This window comes from Mirounga leonina, unplaced genomic scaffold (assembly GCF_011800145.1).
Source record: "Mirounga leonina isolate KUSES-001 unplaced genomic scaffold, KU_Mleo_1.0 Mir_321, whole genome shotgun sequence".
In the NCBI taxonomy this organism is placed as follows: Eukaryota; Metazoa; Chordata; class Mammalia; order Carnivora; family Phocidae; genus Mirounga; species Mirounga leonina.
The window spans coordinates 4,381,303-4,397,337 of NW_023270680.1; the positions used below are offsets into that span (position 1 = coordinate 4,381,303).

General features: G+C 38.5%; 1 protein-coding gene across 6 annotated transcripts in view; it reads right to left on the reverse strand.

Moving 5' to 3' along the window:
* Nucleotides 1-16,035, reverse strand: part of LMBR1 (limb development membrane protein 1) — a 162,909-nt gene that overhangs the window by 58,339 nt on the left and 88,535 nt on the right. For 5 of the 6 annotated variants that reach the window (XM_035029871.1, XM_035029872.1, XM_035029870.1 and 2 more), the window contains 3 exons: nt 3,149-3,275; nt 2,632-2,700; nt 1,856-1,920 (listed from right to left, as the gene is read on the reverse strand). In XM_035029871.1, coding sequence (XP_034885762.1) covers nt 1,856-1,920; nt 2,632-2,700; nt 3,149-3,275 — 261 coding nt within the window. Of the gene's footprint in view, nt 1-1,855; nt 1,921-2,631; nt 2,701-3,148; nt 3,276-9,627; nt 9,743-16,035 lie in introns of those variants that run through there. The other variant, XM_035029874.1, reaches the window with a different exon arrangement.

The following is a 16,035-nucleotide window of genomic DNA, read 5'->3' on the forward strand; positions in this document are numbered from 1 at the left end:
TTAGATCAGAAAAAAGCTATAAGCAAAACACAGAGGCAAAGAGGTGCGAAGTACACTCAGCAATAAAGTGGTTCGAGTATTCTGGAGCTTATGGCAGAACAAAACAGTGGTCCAGAGCCCAGGGTCTGTAACCAGTCTCTGGGTTCAAATCCCACCCCATCATGACTGATCTGTGATCTCGTACAAGCGACTTAATCTCCCTGAACTACAGATAATTCCAGCCATAAAATAAGACCACCACCTAACTTACGGGTTTGTTAACAGGATTAAATGAAATGTGCGTAAAATATAGTGCTTATCACAAACATAGAGCCTACACTGAATTGAATATCATTAATATTGGATGTTAGGAACAAGAAAAGAAGTGAAGATAATTAAAGTTTCAAGAATAATGTTAATAAAAGACAGTTTAGGAGAAAAATCAGTTTGGGAAGGGTACTAGGTAAGTAGTTTGGTTTCCTCTAAGCTGAGCTTTCAGCTCCGTGGGGTATTCGGGTACAGCATTTACAGTGTGGTGTGGTTTGTTTTCGGTGTCTCTTGCTCCCTAGAGCTACACATTTAGAAGTGTCGTGAAAGTGGCAAAGGTGGTAAGGAGAACAGAGCAGCGCAACTTTAGACCAAGGACAGAACTTGGAACATTTGCCTATCTAAGGGGGCTAGGAAATAAAAACGGAAAAGGGGCCAAAAAACAAAAAGAAAGCTCTGTCAGAGAATCAGGAAGAAATTAAGAATGCAGTGTCATGAAACCTCTTCAAGAGGGAAGTGAATTTCAAGATTTGATGGCATGTTTTGAGTGTGTATACATTTATGTAGCAAGTTAAATAATCCAATTCTATTTTTTAAAAACATAGGAAAAAATTATCTGTCACTTATTTTTTAAAAATCTTTCAAAATTAAGCAAGCATTACTAAAAGAATAACTACGATATTTCCTCAAATTTTTCCTGATTAATCACCCCAATAGGAAAGACAAACATATAACCAAAATAATTTAAGAGGTATTAACAAAGGGGAATATGAAAAGTGCAGAGAAAGAAGCTTGATTATTTCAACTTAAAGAAAAGGTGAGGCAAGGTTCAAGAATAGGCAGTGAGTGCAGCAACATCAGAGCCAGGCCCTGAGGAGGTGGTCAGGCGGCTGGAGCAGGCAGGGGGCACTGATGGGAGAAAGCCCCGGACACGCCTGCTAAGTGAAAGCACACAGCCCATTGTGAGCACAGCCCATCAGCTGATGAATGTGCAGTCAGAGCCAAGGGGGCAGGAGCACAGGCTGGAGGTCAGTGGACTAGGGAAGAGGCTGTGAGTCATTCAGACCTGAGTTTGTAGGCAATGAGGACCCATGAAAATTTACCCTTGTAAATGGCAAGTTCCTTAAATGCAACTAAGAATTATTTTCATGTGAGTGAATATTTGACAAAATAGCTAGAGGCCAAAGAAACTAGGGACAAATCATGAATATATGGCAACTCTGAGATTAAAGTGAAAAGTATAATCAAAATGTAACAGGCAGACAACTTCTCAGAGACAAAACTGCTCTATAATTCAAGGAATATATGTGGTAAATTTTGAAACATAACAGAGTTACTACTGATATAACAGACACCTAAAATACCTGTAAGTATTTGTAAATTTTGTCTTAAAATTTGCTAGAAGAATTTCTACCTGAGTGTCTACAGTTACTATTTTAAAAGCAAAAACAAATTTGTTTCCAAAGATGAAAAAGATTAAAATAAAAGCAACAATAACAACGAGGTCACAAGCCCACAGAAATACACTAATGTTTCTGATTGCTAATTCACAACCTAAAAGAAGATGTTCAAATGTAAACACATTTAACAAACAAGATGACACACTTACTGTTGGCTTCACCAGCAACTGACCCATCACTGTGAACATGCGGGAAAGGCCAACAGGGGTACACACTGCAGGAGAGGTCACAGAGAGGAGGCTGATAAATGGCTAGTGCAAAATACAGAACAGACTCCAAGACTATCGTTGTAAGAAAATTCTTGCCTCAAATTTAGATTCTCTCAGTGTTTTATCAGAGGAGTCTTCATCAATAAAGAAGCTAGAGGGGATGACAGGTGAAGGACGAAAGATACCTAAAGACTGAAGAAGGTTTAGTACGTGCAAGACTCTAGCAGTTGAATAACAGTATCTTCACTTAAAAATTTAAAAAAAAAACAACTAAAGAGCAGATTAAAATTTCAAGTGCTGATGGAGTTGAGAACCAAACAACTATTATCTTAACTCCTTTTAACTACATTTATCTGCTTATAATATCCCTGAGATATGCTGTAATGCCTCAAGTAAAACTGAATACATTTTAAATAAAGACCACAAATTCAGCACACAGGATTCGATGTTACCACTCAAGAGGAGAATCTAATGCTTCAGCGAGTGTGTGCCTGTGTGTGTGTCTCTCCACGAGAGAGGCTTTCCTTAAAGAACAGCACATGAGTTTTATTCCATGGCTTCAGTTTATCAAAATTTATCTTAACATAAAAAAAGTTAAGGGCCAACTTTAAAAACATCTCCAAGCTGTTAAGTAATTTCATCAGGAAACCTTACGATAATTTTCCAGAACAAAGAACTCCATTTTCCTATCAACATTAAGCCAGAAAAATACTTACGGAGAAGTAACAAACATCCCATCAGAGATATACAGGAATATAAATAGGGTAGGTAGAACTCCCAGAGATCTGTAAAGAAACACAAACATATTTTAGTAAATCCAAAATATTATACATTAAGATATAGGTTGACTATAAATTAATGTTTGATAAACATCATAATTGTCTATTTGAGTCTACTAAACCATATAATTTCTAAACTGTACAATAAAAAGATCTAAAATAGAAAAGGAAATAACCCTTTTGCAAAACCTGTTTGGAGGGAGAAAAAAAGTCTCCATGGAATTTTAAGAACAGAAACCAACTAAGAAACAAACAAAAATCTTAAAAGCTGCTTGCTCTTTCTGAATACAGCAAACACAGGAACACTCATTTATTTTCTTAAACATGTCTAAAGACTTGTTAACTCTGTAAATTAACAACAAGGGCTGACGACACAAAGAATTACTAAAACGTTCATGAACGCGAATGTGTAATTACACGCCCAGTTCAGCGTCCTGGAGAGAAGCTGACTTACCATACAAAGACTCCATGCTCGCTGCATCCTTGTCAATGAGCGCTGAGGCTACCCACACTATCCCAAGGATAAGGAGTGCAAGGAGGACAAGCATGACCAGAGTTTCTAAAATTCGGGCTCGGATTCCCTGAAAAAGATAATGGAGATCTAACTGTATTTTATTTCATCTCATGATTAATTAGGTTTCTATCTACAGGAAAGCACAAAAATTCTTTGGAAAGGGAGGAAATTTACATTTATTAGGAAGACAAAAAAACACTAGCTTTACAGTGTCATGTTTAGACTGCCTTTGTTTTACCAAATTATGTAGAATACCATCAAGCTTTAAAGAACCAAAACAATTCGTCATGAAAACATTTTTCAAAACAGTGTTTTAAGGGGCGCCTGGGTGGCTCAGCCAGTTAAGCATCTGCCTTCGGCTCAGGTCATGATCCCAGGGTCCTGGGATCGAGCTCCATGTGGGGCTCCCTGCTCAGTGGGGAGGCTGCTTCTCCCTCTCCCTCCCGCTTGTACTCTCTCTTGCTATCTCTGTCACTGTCTCTCTCTCAAATAAATAAAATCTTAAAAAAAAAAACAAAAAAAAAACAGGTTTTAAAACGCAGGTTGATGAATTTTTGTCTGTGGTTCTAAGTAAGGGCCTCGAGGACGACTACAGTCCGGGGCCAAGTAGCCATGGGAGCGACGTACCCAGCGAGCACACACAGCCCCCAGTCCCAAGGCGCTAGCCCCCAGCACCGCTCCCGCAGCCTCCAGCGCAGCTGCCAGCGCCCTCCCCGCTCCCGCCAGCGCCCCCCACCCCCTTCCCCCACTCCCCCTCTCCCCACCCCTCGGCTGCCAGTGCCCCCTCCCCCACTCCTGCCAGTGGCCACCTCCGGCTCCGGTAACCCTCAGCACAGCCACCGTGTCCCCCCTGCTCCCGCCAGCAGCCCAGGGACTCCCTGAGCAAAGCCCGCAGCAGAAACCAAGGCCAGTGTGCACGGCTATCGATTATGTACTACACTTCTTTCTTCACATTAGATAAAACCGTCATTACTTCATGTGCCTGGAATATAATAAACCATCTTTCTGCACAATTTTGTTTTAAATATAAAACAAATTCTGACCTCAGGGCCAAACCAGAGGCCAGGCTTCTAAACTTGAAACCTATTGGACAAGGCAAACAAACGAATGAAAACAACCTTCTTATATTCCTGAAAAGTCACCAAATGATTGAATCCATACCTAAATTCAAAGATTCACATTGTTGTTTTATACTATAATGCACTAATGTACATGAAATACAACAAACAATATTAGAAGTAAATCCATGTCTCTCGATAAAAGAGTTGGAGGGGCCTGCTCTTACAGTCCAGTCTTACCACACAGGACTGCCCTAGGCCGGTTAAAAGATGTCCTCAAATGTGGAGTCAGCACACCTTAAGTGTTTCCAGCAAGGGAGGCCGGTGGACCAGAGTAAATGACGCTTGTATTTTATTTAACACATCAGATCTAACAGTAGTTATGACTCAAGTGAGATGAAATACAAACAGTCCCCAAACATACTACTAAAAAACACACTCCAGCTTTCCTGAAGAACTCTCCAAACCCACACTTCACAACTTTCAAACCACTTAGGATACCAAAACATGACCGCCACCCCTTTTTTTTTTTAAGTAGGCTCCACGCCCCGTGTGGGGCTTGAACTCACAACCCTGAGATGAAGAGTCACAGGCTCTACCAAGTGAGCCAGCCAGGTGCCCCAGACAGCCACCTTTTAATGGTAATTTCTTTTTTCCTTCCTTCTCTCTTTCTGAGCAATAGTCTTTTTTTGTAAGCAAGAATCTTCTTATTACACATCAAATATTACATGGAAAGCTTGTAACAGATAAAAAGAACAGGTGCTCTGATGAGAATGTGTAACACCCTTTCAGCTTGTCTCTTCCTATCTCTGACTGGAGCCTAAATCGTGCCTGCCTCCAACCAGAACTTCGGAATATTAAGGGCGCCCAAAACACCTAACACATGTGTCTTAAGTGTTATGACATATGAGCTAAACACTGCAACCGTGTTCTGATATAAAACAGTAGTGATCCTTGGAACCATCTGAGACCCACTGTCCCAAAAAAGTGTTTTAATAATATAATTATTAAACAACTGTAACAATGTAATAATAAGTATATAATCATTACGATGATATTAAATGTTGGGGAATGAATCCACCATAAGATTTACACACTTCCTCTGATATTTTGGTAAGAAATATCTGTTGGCAATTAAATGTATTTTTCTTCAAATATGTTATTCTGCTTCAGGAGCTAATGCTCCACGGGTCTCTCTCATTCCTGTGCATCTCACAGAGGCAGGGATAGACCTCGTTCTGGACTTTTTTTTTTTAAGATTTATTTATTTTGGAGAGAGCGCGTGCACACATGCAGGGGGGAGGGGCAGAGGGAGAGGGAAAGAATCCCAAGCCGACTAACCACTGAAGGTGGAGCCCAACAAGTGGCTCAATCCCATGACCCTGAGATCATGACCTGAGCCGAAATCAAATTGGGTGCTTAACCAACTGAGCCACCCAGGAGCCCCTGGACTATATTTTTAAGGATGTCTGGATAGCAAACAGCCTTGGAAAATAGAGACGGTGTCTCTCTGAAGCAGGTCTGTTTTCTACAGAGCAAAGCACAGACAAATTTGCTTGAAGCCCATTTGTGGGTTCCCCTAAGTTTGAGATTCCTCAGCTATGACTTGAGCCCACTGTAGGAGCAGCCTCCACCTGAGCCACACTGCCCCTATGAAGCTGGTGGGAGGGGGGGTTGTCCCGGGGAACAGGAAACTCATGGCTTGCCTGTTCTGAGCAATGAAGTCCTTTGTCTCTGATCCAGGAGTCTCATGTCTACAACTACCATGCAGGAAGCTAGCAGACTGTCAGCTTGCAAGTACAGTAAAATCTCAGACCCTCCACAATTCTGGCAGCTTTGGGTGACAAGGGTAGGTAGCTAACATGGCTTTCTAGAGAACAAATAAGGGCTCACAAGGTTGGGTTAAGGGCAATGAGAAGACTCCCAAGATCTAGCAGTGAATGCTCTTACCCAAGCAGTAGGCAAGTGGGAGAAGTATGAGTCCCCCAAGGACCTGACGTGCTAATGCCTGTCAGAGGCTGAGCTACAGGCGGAGCTTGGTCATAGCCCCTTCTCCCAGAGAGGAGGGGTGTTAGCATGTTCGTGTAACACCAAGCCCTACAAGGCCAGCTAAAAAGACTATGATTACGAGGAACTATTTTTCTTGTATACTTTGTTGTTTTCTGTATTTTCCAAATTTCATAGAGTGAACTGCAGGGCTTTAAGTAATATGAGAACAAATTAATGTTGTTTTTAATTTTTAATTTTTTCTTAAAAGAACTAACTTCCAAGAGATTGACACTCAGAAAAATAATTTTTAAAATATCCAAGTTCAGTTTATGAGACAGTATAGCGAGCTAGTTCAAGACCCCAACTCCAGCAACAGACTGCTTGTGTTCAAAGCCTGGTCCCATCACTGACCAACTGTGTAACACTGTGCAAATTTCTAAATCTCTCCGTGCATCAGTTTATTTCTTCGTAAAATAGGTTTATCCCTACCTTATGGGGTCATTATAAGGATCAAATGAGTTAACATAAGTAACATGCTTAGCATTAGGCTAGGTGTTTAGTAAGCACAATATAAGGGTTAACTGTAATGGCTCAAATTACTGCCTTTGTTTTTAAAATTTCCAAGGCTTTGTAGTTCACCTATCATTTGTGTTTCTGGATTAAATTTATTTCTCCTAATGCCAGCTTATCAACTTCTTCCCATCTGTCACCTATCATTCACAGACCTGTAAGAAACAATCTCGTGTTTCTTGATGATATGAACACCGGGTACACAAGCATTTCTTATCATTTCCCTTGCCATGATGATTAACATACAAGCTCCTAATGAACTTAACCTCCCTGCTACTACAGCCCAGCACATCCACTAGCCTCACTCCCTCATCTCTCAGACCCACCTCTAAGATCGCAGACTGTGAGACTGCTCCATATTTCTCTGATACCTCCAGTCCTCTAACCTACACTGTGTCTTCATCATTATAACCTCCACTCCCTGAATCCACCCAACTCGGTTTTCACTTGCTTAAACCCTATGTTGAACTGTGTATTTTAATGATAATCCAGTACCAATAATATTCTAATATTCCTGGTCCCTTTGATTTCCACCAGACTACCTTAATTCCACTGGTGGCTCATTCCTTGAATTCTCAGTCCTGTGAAAGAAATTTACAAAATCTTGAGAAACATGTGCTACAACATTCCAAAGTGGGTCTTTGCTGTTACCTGGCAATACTTATGCTGATCTCTGGCTAAGGATTCCCTCAATGATTTTTTAAATGTTTTCCATTCTCCTTGACCCTAAATCTCATCCCTTGCTTTCTAGCAAATTGCAGCTGCCCTTACCTCTTCCTTAGTAGGACATAACTGGGGAGACTGCGCATCCCTCAGCTTCCTTCCCCTATCTCTGGTTTCTCTGTCTCCGTTCTTCTTTCTTTCATTCTTTATATAAAGGAAAATGCCTCAGATCCCTTTTCTCCATGGCTCAGGCTTAGATGTTCATCCTTTCAACATGCCGGATCAGTGCTTCTCAAACTTTGGCATATGTCAGCATTACCAAGGGGCTTGCCAATCCCTGAGAACCAGCCCAAAGACACTTCAGTCAATTCTGATGAAGCCAGTTCATGTGATGAAGACACCAGATAGACTGCTCTATTCTTCCCCTAGGTGATCTTGCCTCCTCACGTAACCTAAATCTAAATCTAAAGTTTCTATCTTTAGTCCAAATCTCACCACTGAGACCAAGATCTATACATCTGAGCTGCCACCTCCCCTCAAGTATCTCACAAGTACATAAACTTAATTCTAAAGTCAAACTCATCACTTTATCCCCTAAACATGCTCCTTCAGTGTTACATACCCCAATTAATGGCACCATTATCCACTGTTTTTTCCAGATGCTGCAAGCATCCTTGTCATCCCCCTTGCTGCTGCACGCTCTCTTTCTCTCTCTCTCTCACACACACACACACACACACACACACCTTGGACTCTGATCTATTCAAACACTAAGTCCTTCTGATTCTACTGTGTCATTACGACTAAATCCATCCACTTCTCCTTCTGCCACCACATCCATCTCACCTGGACAACTCCCTACTTTGCTAGCTAGTAGTTCAAAATCCAACTCTTGTCTCTCTCTGCCTGACCTGTTGCCTACATTGCAGTGGGAATGCAATCTTTGCAAAACACAACTCTGATCGTGTCATTCTTAGTCAGAACTTGCTAACAGAAGTACAGGCCAGCAACAGGGAAACAGGTGCATTAATGCAACAACACATAAACATCAAATCTCATTAGTACCACTTCTAAGAAAATGAGGTGCTATACACATAGATCCTTAAAGCTGGGTCTTACTCTGTCTTCTGCTGTTTAGATGGTATACAAAATAATTAAAGACAAAACAAATATAGATGAAACAAATTATTTATGATTTAATTGCATACAAAAGTGCTGTCCAAAAGACCCTTCTGTGATGATGGAAATGTTCTATTCTGTGTTATCCAATAAGATAGCAACTAGCCATATGTGTTTATCAAGCACTTAGAATGTCATTACTGTGAATGAAGAGCTGATTTTTAATTTTATGTAACTTTAGTAGTTCTTTTAAATTTATATAGTCACACATGGCTAGTGGTTACCATATTGGTCAGAGCAGATTATTAACAGCCTGCTGCTAACAAAATCTGATATAAGTACTCTCTGTACTCTCAAGTACTTTCTGGTTATTTTTCTAAATTTAACCTTGATATAAAATTATTTGAAAAACATGGGGCGCCTGGGTGGCTCAGTCGGTTAAGCGACTGCCTTCGGCTCAGGTCATGATCCTGGAGTCCCGGGATCGAGTCCCACATCGGGCTCCCTGCTCTGCGGGAAGCCTGCTTCTCCCTCTCCCCCTCCCCCTGCTTGTGTTCCCTCTCTCGCTGTGTCTCTGTCAAATAAATAAATAAAATCTTTAAAGAAAAAAAAAAATTATTTGAAAAACAGCTTGGTTAAAGTAACCTCATTTAACATGCTATTGTTCTACTTAATATTTTCATTAGCATTTATGTCAAAAAGAGGTAATCTACTATTAAATTCAAAAACTGCCCCCTTCTGTTTACATTAAGAAAAATTACATTCTCTCATTAAGAAAAATAGTTTTTAAAATGCAGCCTACATATGACCCATCTGACAGTGATACTAAGGTTCAAGACCCACACATTTATTCCCATTACACTGACAAACCAAGTCCTCAAATAAATCTGTGTTAAAAAAATAAATTATATGTGAACAGTTTTTCTAAAAAGAAACAACTATATAATTCCAAGAAGATGCTTTTTTCTATTACAGATATATGAATAATATCAAGAAGAAATGTCTAAAATGTATACTCACATGCTTAACCAGTCATATAAAAATCATTTAGCAAAAAACCTCTGTAGTCAAATCATATAAATGGTTCAAAATTTACTATCAATACTTCTTTTGAAAAATAGTAAATAGGGCGCCTGGGTGGCTCAGTCGTCAAGCGTCTGCCTTCGGCTCAGGTCATGATCCCGGGGTGCTGGGATCAAGTCCCGCATCGGGCTCCCTGCTCAGTGGGAAGCCTGCTTCTCCTTCTCCCACTCCCCCTGCTTGTGTTCCCTCTCTCGCTGTATCTCTGTCAAATAAATAAATAAAATCTTAAAAAAAAAAAAAACAAGAAAAATAGTGAACAACACAAAAAGAATTCTGCTCATTTTCAGTTATCAATCTAAGCACAAAAGAGTGAATAAGCAATATTACACATACAGGAAAGGCTGCCACAGAGCAGATCATCAAAACTGTTAGATAGGATTATGCCTGTTATGAAATACTGATAACTGCTGTAGGAAGAAATAACCGTTATTCTGACTCAGTCCACTAGGAGGCCAGGACAGTTATGTTTTCCTTTTGGTTTTTTTTTTTAATTAAACGAGACAAAAATCAGCCCAATTTGAAATCAGTGAAGTGTCACATTCATGAGCTTTAGCAACACCAATAGAAAAATATAAATTTTTTCATTAAATGCAATGTGGCAGCTTTTTTTTTATCCTCAACAACTTTAGGACAGAGAGAAGAGGCGTAATGGGGCTATAAATAACCAGAGACTTCATCTGTTAATTCAGAATTGACTGGCTCCTACAAGTGCCAAAAATACATAAACTATGGTTACTACTTTTCTTGAGATCATAAAAGTATTACAAAGCCTAAAAAGTACAGGCTTTGTGGCATGTAATATGTGAGATTTTTAAACTTTTGTATGTGATTCTGCCTGCAAAAGTAATGAAAGCATTGAGAGAGCTTTTATCACTACCATTAATCACCAGCAGGACAGCATATAAGCAAAAAATATGCCTACTGCTCATTTTTCCATTAAGAGTCAGAATGAGGAGCTAGGATCCCCAAGGGGAAGGTTTCTATCAACTCTATTCTTGCATATGCTGAGCTGAAAGATGTGCCAGATGTCAGAATAACTTACTGAAATACCCTGCAAATAACAAAGCGGCAAAACATTGTCCGAGAGGAAAAAGGTTTCCATTGTTTATCTTAAAAAGTAAGGAAAGTCTCCTGAATATAAGATCACAAACTATAAGAACTTGAACTTAACAACAGTTGTACTTCTTTCAAGTACTTTTGAATGCTTATCCTATGTCATATATTACTAAGATTTCAAGAACTCCATAATATTTTTATCCCCAGTATGAATACTGGGATAATCCCTCCCCAAAACCATGAACCTAAGTTATTTTAATGAAACTCCACCCCTTTTATTAAAATCATAGTTCAACAAGCACTCAATGTACTAGTTAAAAACAGCATTGAAACTAAGTACTTTCTTTCTGCTAATGAAACACTATATTGTTTTTAAGAAAAGCAAGCTACATAATTACACTAGTTCCATTATCAATATTATTTTGAAAAATTACAACCATCACAACATTGTAACAGGTTAAATTAAGTAGGCTAGTAAAGACTAAATACATGTAGACAGAGATTTCTTTTTAGATTTAAATAAGCACTGAATGGGTAAAAGTCTAAAACATTAAAAGAGTTAACTGCTTTTTGAACTTTTCGTGCTGGTCAATTACACATTTAATTGCTTTGTGCTGAAGATCAACGAAGTGACAATTACAATGTATACACAAAAGCTCTGACAATAAGCTGACATGTTTCTGTGGTGATGAACATTTAAACAAGATTTTGCCTGGACATCTTGACCTCTCAGAAGGTATGTAAACACCATAATATATACTATGGCTCCACCTATCAGGAAAGCCTGGTAAAAATTTCTACATTTATATAACATTTAAAATATATATCAAGCCACTGTTCATTTAACAAAAAGAGTCTCTTAGTAACACTAAGATAAGGTTTGCTCAGCATGCCATCGAGACTGCACCAAACATATATGCTGTCATCTGGGAAAGATCGATAGAAACACTAATAAGGAACAGAAAATAAAGGCAGGTATTAATTATTTTAAACCATGAAAATAGCTACAAACAAGCATCACACATTTCCCCCCTTTGCTCCCAAGGTAATCATTAAGAGTTTGGACAAAAAAAAGTTTTGGTCCCAGGGCAAAGAAAACAGCTTTATAGAAAGCTTTGTTAAGCTACAGTGAAATATTTTTTAATATTAATATTTTCTGCATTTAATGTAATCTATTTAAGATGGAAAGATTAAAACTATAAGATGTTCAAATTATTAAAATTTGACAGAGAGAATATATTTTAGGATAAGTTAAAATAAAAACACTATGATTGCCAGTTCATTTAACTAAGATGTTCATTGTATTCAAATTTATGAGAAACTTCCCATGATGTTAGACAAACAAAAATCCTCAAGATTGCAAGTAAATAAATTAATACAGCAAGTAAATGAAACAAGTAAATAAAAGAACTGAACCATAAAAAGACTGCAAAGAATTTATATTAAAATTTTAAAATGTAATTCTAAATTTGGAAAAAAAGTATTTCTCGGTATGCTACATCATATCAAAATAACTTAATGGACAGCCAGTAAAGACCTTTCCTTCTACTTCTTTTCCAATAATCTTTAGTTATCAATTTCACAGAAAAGAGATGGGAACTGACATTTGCCGAGCTCCTACCAGTTGTTTTATATGTGCTCACTGAACCTTCATGATAAATTAGAAGGTAAGCTGTATTATAAATGAGAAAGCTCACACCCCAAAAAGTTAAATAATCTGCCTACAGTCACCCTGTTCAAGGCTTGCCTGCACTCACAGTAAACGCAGGTCTGTCAGCTTTCAAAGCCTGTGCTTTCCACCTCCTCACACAACAGAAATAAGACACCAAAGACAAACTGACATGGAAATAGGGAGGTGGGGGAGAATGCTTAAAACATATTTAAGACAAACCTCTAATTTAGTAAAAGAAATACAGCAAAATACATAAAAGCTTCTTTTACTAGAACATTAATTTTCAATCCCATAATAGCAAACTCATGCTGAGGTCAAATCCTCAGTCCCATAAGGGACTTTTAATACAAAAGAAGTCAATACCTTACTATTTGTTTCATAAAGCACCCAAGCATAAACTCCAATAAAGACACAACAAAACAAAGATTAGGGTTTTTATCACATTACTATAGCAAAACGTACAAAATATTAAAGTGTAGAATATAACAGAAAATACTGCCACATGATTTAGATGTAGCGTCACATCACTTATGTGGCAAAGAGTACATTCACACAAAAAGCACTAGGGATTCCAAAATACCACATAAGGCGGCTTAGGGCTATCTGCCCTCACTCCATTATCTGAGTTGGGCCCATCTCTCCCTGATTTCCACATTCCTTCCAGCTCTCAAAAAAAGCTGCTTGGGGTGGATAGGTGTGCACACATGTGTATTTTATAGTTTTCCACTGAAAACCAATAAACTGGCATTTTAGTTTTACCTATCAGCTTCCATTTGGGTAATGTGAGCCCATCACCAAGAAATAACCTTTTGTTCCTTCCTATTTTTAAATAATGACAGTACACTGTTTAGCTCTGTATGTCTATTAAATAGTTGTGCATTTACCACCCAACTTAAAGGAACATCATCACAACCACTGGGCACCCATGTGGCCCTCCCAACTGCACCAAACTTCCATACCAAAGTGGCCAAATGTAACCACTAATTTGAACTGCCATCTTCATCATTTATTTACTTTTATTTTTGATTGTGGTAACATACACATAACATAAACTTTACCATTTTGAACATTTTAAAATGTACAGTTCTGTAGCATTAAATACATTCATTCACATTGTTCTGCCATCACCATTACCATCCATCCCCAGAACTTTTTCACATTCTCCAACTAAAACTCTGCACCCATTAACAATGACTCCCCATTCCTTCCTGCTCCTACCCCCAGCCCCTAGCACTTACCATCCTACTTTCTGTCTCAATGAATTTGACCATTCTAGGGACCTCATATAAGTGGCATCACCGTATTTACCTTGTTGTGTCAGCCCTACCTCTCTCAGCATAATGCTCTCAAGGTTCACCCATGTTGCAGCATGTGTCAGAATTTCTTTACTTTTTAAGGTGAAATAATATCCCATTGTAGATGCATACTACATTTCGTTTATCTATTAATCCACTGGTGGATACTTAGGTTGTTTCCACCTTTTGGCCATTATAAATAATGCTGCCAGGAAAATAAGCGTATAAAGATCTGTGAAGGAAAGAGAGGAAGATGGCGGTGGAGTAGGAGGACCCTAGGCTCACTGGTTACCAGACGGGAGGTGGGCAAGAGGACAGGTGAAACAGGTGATGGGGATGAAGGAGTGCACTTGTGATGAGCACCAGGTGGTAGATGGAAGTGTTTCACTATGTTGTACACCTGAAACTAACATTATTCTGTATGTTAATTGGAATTTGACTAAAACTTTTATAAATAAATAAAGGAATATCTGTGGAGTTCTTACTTTCAATTCTTTTGTGTATGTATCCAGAAGTGGAATTGCTGGATCATATATAGCAATTCTATTTTAATTTTTTTAGCAACCACCATACTGCTTGTTTTCCACAGCATCTACACAATCTTACATTCCCACCAACAGTGTACAAGAGTCCCATTCTCTCTACATCCTCACCAATACTTGTTATTGTTTTGGGGGTTTTTGCAGTTGTTAGCAGCCATCCTTATGTGTGTGAAGAAGTGCCTCACTGTGGTTTCGATTTACACTTCCCCAAAGACTAGTGCTGCTGGGGCCTTCCATGTGCATACTGGTCACGTGTATGTCTTCTTTGGAGACATGTCTATTCCAGTCCTCTGTTCCTTTTTTATTTGATAGAGAACAGGTACCATCACTATGTTCTTCGAAATTGCTTTGCCTATTCTTGGCTCTCTGTTCCTCCGTAAGAATTTGACTATCTGCTTATTACATTCTTTAAGATAATCTGTTGGAACTTTTTTTTAGAATTGCATAAACTCTAAAAAATAATTTGAGAACTGTTATTTTTACCATATAAAGAAAGTCATAAACACAGAATAACCTATCCATTTATTTAAGTCTCCTGGAACATCCTTCAGTGAGATTTTTTGTTTCCATATATTATTTCCATAAAGATTCTACATATCATTTGTCTGATTTATTTCAAAATACCTTACGGCTATCTTGCTACTATAAAAATATTTTTAATTAGATTTTCTTTGTTGTTATTTATGGATTTTTCTATATTAATTTTCTATTTTAATCTATATTAATTTTTTCTATGTTAATCTTATATCCAGGTTCCTTGCTAAATTTTCTTACTTGAATTAATAATTTATCTTTAGATTCTATGGGATTTTTCAATAGACAATATCATCTAATAAATAAAATAATGACTATTTTGTTTGCTCCTTTCAATTTTTCCTTTTCTTGTCTAAATTGTACTACTAGTAACTCCATTACAGTGTTATTATTAGAAATAAAGGATTTAAGATAGCATCCCAAATTTAAAGTAAATACTTTTTACATAAGTACAATGTCAGTTACAGATTAGATATCCATTATCAAGTTAAGAAAGTTCGCTCAAGTTCTTAGTTTGCTTTTTAATCATGAATAGTTACTCATTTTGCTAAATGTGTTTTATGTCTCTTTGGAGGTGCTCGCTTGACTTTTTTTTTTCCTCATTTACTTTCCTAATACGAATTACAGCCATAGATTTTCTAATGTGAAACCAATCTTGCATACCTGAAATAAAATTTTCCTTGATGATGATTTTTTGCATACATGGCTGAATTCAGCTTAATATTTTGATTCACAAGTATTCACACGTAAGAATGGCCTATAATGATCCTTTCTTATACTGTCCTTGTCTGCTTTCAGTATCAAGATTATATTAGCCCCATAAAACTGTGAGTATTCCATCTTCAAATCTCTGAACAAATTTGTATGAAACTAAAGTCATCTAGGGGCACCTGGGTGGCTCAGTCGTTAAGCACCTGCCTTCAGCTCAGGTCATGATCCCGGGGTCCTGGGATCGAGCCCCGCATCGGGCTCCCCGCTCCGCGGGAAGCCTGCTTCTCCCTCTCCCACTCCCCCTGCTTGTGTTCCCTCTCGCTGTGTCTCTCTCTGTCAAATAAATAAAATCTTAAAAAAAATAAAATAAATAAAAATAAAAAAAGAGCCAGGGCGCCTGGGTGGCTCAGTCATTAAGCGTCTGCCTTCGGCTCAGGTCAGGATCTCAGGGTCCTGGGATCCAGTCCCGCATCGAGCCCCGCATCGGGCTCCCTGCTCTGTGGGAAGCCTGCTTCTCCCTCTCCCACTCCCCCTG